Raw genomic sequence first — 7,500 nt, forward strand, 5'->3', positions numbered from 1 at the left:
TCCCCAGAGTGTGTGTGTGAAGTTTTAGCTCAAAATACCCCACAGATATTTTTATATAGCATGTTAAAGTGTCACTTTTTGAGGGTGAGCAAAAACGTTTTTGTGTCTGTCCCTTTAAATGCAAATGAGCTGCTGCTCCCGGCACAGGGGGCGGAGCTTCAAGGGCTTGTGTCCTTTTACCTCACTCTCACACACACACACACACACACACACACACACACACACAACTCTGAGTAATAATTAGCACTAGTAAAACTCAACTAGTAGAAGACTCAAACACCACAGATTAATTCTATTCTTTTCATAAATCTACCAAAACAAATAAAGCATATGAAGACCCTGAACATTGGTCACGGAACAGATCAATCGCATTTGCATTCAAAATGAGCTAATTATCATAAATGACTTATTATTACTCAGTCCTTATTGTCTGACAATAATTGGGACACTTAGACGATTACAATGATGATTATGGCAGCTCTCGGCTCAGCTGCCACTCAAATGATTTCATTTCATTTTAATTTCCCATCAACCCCAGTGTCACCAGCTGCCAGTCAGCAAAAGAGGAATAAAGACACATAAAAGAGTGATGGAAACACACCTGGATATCAGGAAAAAGAGAAAGAAAATGGGAATATGTGCAGAAAGACCTTCACCAGAGAACAGTGTTGGGGAAAGTTACTTTTAAAAGTAATGCATTACAATATTGCGTTACTCCCTTAAAAAGTGACTAATTGCATTACTTAGGTACTTTTTTAGAAAAGTAATGCGTTACGTTACTTTTGCGTTACTTTTTTTCCCGACTGGGCTTGTTTTTTTTATAACACAAAAGTTATATTTTTGGGCAAATGTAAAGACCCGTTCACACTAAAAGTGAAATAATAATCCTCCGGCTGAAGGACATGTGTACAGTGGAGGAAAGCACACAAGCAAACCTTTCTATCTATCTACAGTCATTTCTGATTATTAAACTGAATCATCGAAGGTCAGAAGCAAGTGCATTGGTCAATAAAGTGAGATTAAATGCATAAAAATGTATGTTTTATTTAACATATTTAATTATTGGAGGTTTGCATAGTATTCAGATTCTGCATTTCACTGATTTTATTCATTTTGAGGAATATTGAATATTTTTTTGTGCAAGTGAGATGAGTAAATGCTCACATTTAGTCTAGAACTACAATAAACATCATGTACACACACACACACACACACACACGTCTCAACATGAGGACAGGAGAGCTGTCAGTCGATAAATGGGAAAACAAAGTAACTTGCGTTACTTATTTGAAAAAGTAACTCAGATATTTTGTTGTAAATTTTAAAAGTAATGCGTTATTTTACTAGTTACTTGAAAAAGTAATCTGATTACGTAACTCGAGTTACTTGTAATGCATTTCCCCAACACTGCCAGAGAAAGACAAACGTCCAAAGCTTCACAGTGAGATTGTTTTGCGACTTTTGAGATAAAACCTCACTTGAGCTTGTGCTTTACAACAAAAATTAAGTAAAAAATAAAGTAAAATCCCATGAAACACACGTTTGAGTGACTTGCTGCTTTTTTAAATCAATGTCAACAGCAATATAAAAGACATAAATATTAAATAAATACTTACAATAATAATGATTACAATTGCCATATTTGAAAAAAAGATCATATCGATAAATTTAGTTACAAATTTCACTTTCCTTGATCCAAAATGCATAATATTTTCTTACGTTATAGCGCCCCCTATCTCTTTAAATGAACGAGATTTGGCATGTTTGCTCGGACTGTCCACCATTTTCTGTGAAGTTTGGACTTTTGGCAGCCATTACATATTTAAAACTATACTAAAGCTAAACAAACTATATATCATTTGAAAGCTTACAATCTCTTGTTTTCAAATTTGACTGATTTTCTAAATAAATGACAGAGGAGCCGTAATTTATCAATTTGCAACAAGAATATGTTCATACTCCTAAGGTGTTCAGACCTTTATTTTGAAATAGTGATGAACATGAAAAATCATGAAAGAATGGTAGAAACCTCAGTTTGTTTTCATGCCAAGAGTTCAGAAGATAGCATCCATTAAATTCTTTTAGAAAAAAAGCTCTGAGAATGTTTTAAATATAAAGAAAACAATAATAGATTCAGCATTAGTGATGTGTCAGTGAGCTATAATGCACATACGTGATCTTTTGTGTTTCTTAGAGGTTGAGTTCATTTCAGAATCTGCCAAACTTCCAACACTACTTCTGAATAGGATGTCTACTTCATAAATTGTATGAAAATTGTAAAAATAATGGTTCAGACTCAAACAACATATAGAAATGGAGGCGCCCTTATATGGGCAGTGATGTCCACTAGTGGAGAAGTGTGGTACTGCGCACAAACTCAATCTCACTGAACGCTCATTTTCTGAGATATCAACTTAAAATTTGAAACACAACTTGTTCAGATTTTTGGCTTTGATTTTTTTGCGTTTTTAGAGTCCACCAGGCTTTGCAAATATATATTTTATATAAAATATGAATAATAACATTTTTAACATTGTACATTTTCATAAACTCAAACTTCTATAACTTTTTTTCTCTTTAACTTTCACAATTTAATTCACTTCTACAAAAATCTGCTAAATGTCTTCTTTAAAACAATCTTAAATCTATATTCCAATTGAATATGTCTATTCCATATAATAATATATTGGAATATAAGGTCTATATTACAACCATTTAAGTTTGGAATGTGCATTTTCATGTCTATTAAAAAAAAGGGGGCGCTTAAGGGGTTAACATAGGGGTGTGCGATATTACGATTTTTGATCGTGGACGATTAAAATGTCTCCACGATCTGCTTTTGAAGAAATATCGTAGGATCGTCCATTTTATCAGTTTGCAGTTCTGGCGCCTCCGTCTCAACATACTGTACAGCGCGACGTATATCCACATGAAATGCAGAGGAACGGGACACTGTAGTTTATAAAAAATGAATTATTTGCATGTGCTTTAAAGCCTTGCCGGTTAAACATGTCATTCGCTGCTGATGCGCTGTTCTAACGGGCGCTTTTCTGAGCGCAATAGACCCGACGCGCGCACATGCACTAAAAGCCTGTCTAACAGCACCCGTTACTGAACTAAGTTATCTTTCGAGTCTTATTGCGCTAATACTGTCAAATACACACAAGGTTTACATAAACAAAGTTGGTTATGTCTAAAGTGAAAGAACAATAGAAAAAATGAAGAAAAAAATCTGCCTTGTCAAATGCGTGTAGACTCGTTGCGCGCAGATCTTAAAGTGACAGTAGCCCTAATAGTAAACATGCTGCCGCTTGTCCTTAAAGGGACAGTTACCCAAAAATAAAAATTCTGTCATTATTTACTCACTCTCTAATGTTGTTCCAAACCTGTATTAAGTTATTTCTTGTGCTGAACACAAAAGAAGATATTTTGAGGAGTGTGGCTAACGGTTGCTGGTCCCCATTGATTACCATAGTAGGAAAAAACTATTATTAAGTCACTGGGGTACATCAACTGTTTGTTTGCCCACATTCCTCCAAATAACTTTTATTTTCAACAGAAGAGGGAGACTTATTCGGGTTTAAAGCGGCTTGAGAGAATTTAAATTTTTGGGAGAACTATCCCTGTTAATAAAACAACAAAATACAAAGAGTATCCGACTCACTCTTGACTAAGAACTTTAATAGTAGCTTTAATAAGAATCAATGTAAAATTTATATAGTAAAGTCGATGTTGTGTTTTATTTTCATATTTGTTCATTTAATTACTTTCTTCAATGCTGTTAAATACACCTGTAGCTGAAAAAATAAAGCACTGTTTTTTTTTATTTGTATATTAAGTTGTGTATGTGTATCTTTGTTCTTAATTTTTAATAACAAAGACAATGACAAATATTTTTTATCTTCGCCACTTTGGCCTAAATGTCTGCCATTCTTTTTTATTTTATATTTTGTTACCTAAGGCTTTGTTTTTAAAATAGGGACATTAGTTTGGCTGTGATGCTCAGTCACTTGCAAAATAGTAAAACCAACATGAAAAGGAATCGTGATAAAATCGTGAATCGTGATTTTCCTGAAAAAAATCGTGATATGATATTTTTGCCATATCGCCCACCCCTAGGTTAACAGTATACAGCTCAATTGACTCGAACCTGCCAAGCAATGACATACATTTCAAATTTGAATAATAAATAATTAATATCCAATAATAAATCAAGAACCATCTCTTGATATTACATGGTATAATGCACATTGTTGGAGCAATGGCTAAAAAGGTTTGAAAAAGTAGTTTAGTAATTTTAACTCAAAGTGGCAGAAATTTTTTATTGGGTTTATGTAAAGATGTCCCAAATTTAGACTTAATGGAGGATTCTGTGGTTCTTGAGACTGTGGATATTTTTGTTGATTTTACCCGATATAAATATGCCATATTTACACTTAAAATGCATTTATTCAAACCAGACTAGTATTGAGTATTCAGATTTAGACTGTGGTTCTTGAGATTAACAATTTTTCTCTTCTGTAGAGCTGCTTCACAGTTTAAATTAAATAATTCATAATTAATGAATTTGACAACATTAGCCTCTTTATACTGTGAAGCTGCTTTGAAACGATCAGTATTGTATAAGGAGCTATAGAAACAAATGTGACTCGAGACCGATTGGCTATCCTCATCTATTATTGTCGTTTTGATCTGATCAAAATCTGCTTTATTTACTTTTAAATCCATAAATCATACATGCAAACTCCACGAGAAAAGATACAGATGCACTCACCTCCTGATGTGTAGATGCCAGGCACTGAGTGATGTTTGATACAGTGTGTGTGTGTGTGTGTGTGTGTGTGTTTCAGTGTCTCTTCAGGACATCACGATGAGGAAGGCGTTCCGCAGCTCCACGATCCAGGACCAGCAGATGTTCGAGCGCCGGTCTCTGCCCGTCCCGATGCAGGAGACGTACGAGCTGTGTGAACAACCTCCACCGCTGAACATCCTCACGCCCTACAGGTCAGAAACACACTCAACTCACACACTCGGAAACACTGATGTTACATGACACTGCACAGACAAAACGTGTCAAAATAGTTCCGGTTCACATGGCTACGCAGAATCGATAAATAATTCTGTATTATGAATTTTTAAGGCCAGACCAGTAATTTCTTGGGGTCAATTTGTAAAGAAAGACTACACGCCTGCGCACATATATATCGTATTTTCCGGAGTATAAGTCGCATCAGGCAAAATATACGTCATGAAGAGGAAAAAAACATATATAAGTCGCACTGGACTATAAGTCGCATTTATTTAGAAATTTATTTCACAAAATCCAAGACCAAGAACAGACATTTAATCTGGAAAGGCGAGTTATTCAGCTCCACAACAGCACACAGAACAGCAGCTGAATAGTGTCCGGTGTGTTAGCGTAACACATTAACAGTTATTCAGCTCCACAACAGCACACAGAACAGCAGCTGAATAGTGTCCGGTGTGTTAGCGTAACACATTATCAGTTATTCAGCTCCACAACAGCACACAGAACAACAGCTGAATAGTGTCCGGTGTGTTAGCGTAACACATTATCAGTTATTCAGCTCCACAACAGCACACAGAACAACAGCTGAATAGTGTCCGGTGTGTTAGCGTAACACATTAACAGTTATTCAGCTCCACAACAGCACACAGAACAACAGCTGAATAGTGTCCGGTGTGTTAGCGTAACACATTATCAGTTATTCAGCTCCACAACAGCACACAGAACAGCAGCTGAATAGTGTCCGGTGTGTTAGCGTAACACATTATCAGTTATTCAGCTCCACAACAGCACACAGAACAACAGCTGAATAGTGTCCGGTGTGTTAGCGTAACACATTATCAGTTATTCAGCTGCACAATAGCACACAGAACAACAGCTGAATAGTGTCCGGTGTGTTAGCGTAACACATTAACAGTTATTCAGCTCCACAACAGCACACAGAACAACAGCTGAATAGTGTCCGGTGTGTTAGCGTAACACATTATCAGTTATTCAGCTCCACAACAGCACACAGAACAACAGCTGAATAGTGTCTGGTGTGTTAGCGTAACACATTATCAGTTATTCAGCTCCACAATAACACACAGAACAACAGCTGAATAGTGTCCGGTGTGTTAGCGTAACACATTAACAGTTATTCAGCTGCACAACAACACACAGAACAACAGCTGAATAGTGTCCGGTGTGTTAGTGTAACACATTAACAGTTATTCAGCTCCACAACAGCACACAGAACAACAGCTGAATAGTGTCCGGTGTGTTAGCGTAACACATTAACAGTTATTCAGCCACACAACAGCACACAGAACAACAGCTGAATAGTGTCCGGTGTGTTAGCGTAACACATTATCAGTTATTCAGCTCCACAACAGCACACAGAACAACAGCTGAATAGTGTCCGGTGTGTTAGCGTAACACATTATCAGTTATTCAGCTGCACAACAGCACACAGAACAACAGCTGAATAGTGTCCGGTGTGTTAGCGTAACACATTATCAGTTATTCAGCTCCACAACAGCACACAGAACAACAGCTGAATAGTGTCCGGTGTGTTAGCGTAACACATTAACAGTTATTCAGCTGCACAACAGCACACAGAACAACAGCTGAATAGTGTCCGGTGTGTTAGCGTAACACATTAACAGTTATTCAGCTCCACAACAGCACACAGAACAACAGCTGAATAGTGTCCGGTGTGTTAGCGTAACACATTATCAGTTATTCAGCTACACAACAGCACACAGAACAACAGCTGAATAGTGTCCGGTGTGTTAGCGTAACACATTATCAGTTATTCAGCTCCACAACAGCACACAGAACAACAGCTGAATAGTGTCCGGTGTGTTAGCGTAACACATTATCAGTTATTCAGCTGCACAACAGCACACAGATCAACAGCTGAATAGTGTCCGGTGTGTTAGCGTAACACATTAACAGTTATTCAGCCACACAACAGCACACAGAACAACAGCTGAATAGTGTCCGGTGTGTTAGCGTAACACATTAACAGTTATTCAGCTCCACAACAGCACACAGAACAACAGCTGAATAGTGTCCGGTGTGTTAGCGTAACACATTAACAGTTATTCAGCTGCACAATAACACACAGAACAACAGCTGAATAGTGTCCGGTGTGTTAGTGTAACACATTATCAGTTATTCAGCTGCACAATAACACACAGAACAACAGCTGAATAGTGTCCGGTGTGTTAGCGTAACACATTAACAGTTATTCAGCTCCACAACAGCACACAGAACAACAGCTGAATAGTGTCCGGTGTGTTAGTGTAACACATTAACAGTTATTCAGCCACACAACAGCACACAGAACAACAGCTGAATAGTGTCCGGTGTGTTAGCGTAACACATTATCAGTTATTCAGCTGTACAACAGCACACAGAACAACAGCTGAATAGTGTCCGGTGTGTTAGTGTAACACATTATCAGTTATTCAGCTGTACAACAGCAC

At 37.2% G+C, this 7,500-nt stretch overlaps 1 protein-coding gene across 3 annotated transcripts in view; it reads left to right on the top strand.

Moving 5' to 3' along the window:
• The window catches only part of wasf1 (WASP family member 1), a 58,780-nt gene that overhangs the window by 37,887 nt on the left and 13,393 nt on the right, over positions 1–7,500 (top strand). For all 3 annotated transcript variants that reach the window (XM_079639550.1, XM_079639552.1, XM_079639551.1), the window contains exon 4: positions 4,851–5,004. In XM_079639550.1, coding sequence (XP_079495676.1) covers positions 4,851–5,004 — 154 coding nt within the window. The remainder of the gene's footprint in view (positions 1–4,850; positions 5,005–7,500) is intronic.

The sequence above is a fragment of the Phoxinus phoxinus genome (genome assembly GCF_949152265.1).
Source record: "Phoxinus phoxinus genome assembly, chromosome: 16".
Lineage (NCBI taxonomy): Eukaryota > Metazoa > Chordata > Actinopteri > Cypriniformes > Leuciscidae > Phoxinus > Phoxinus phoxinus.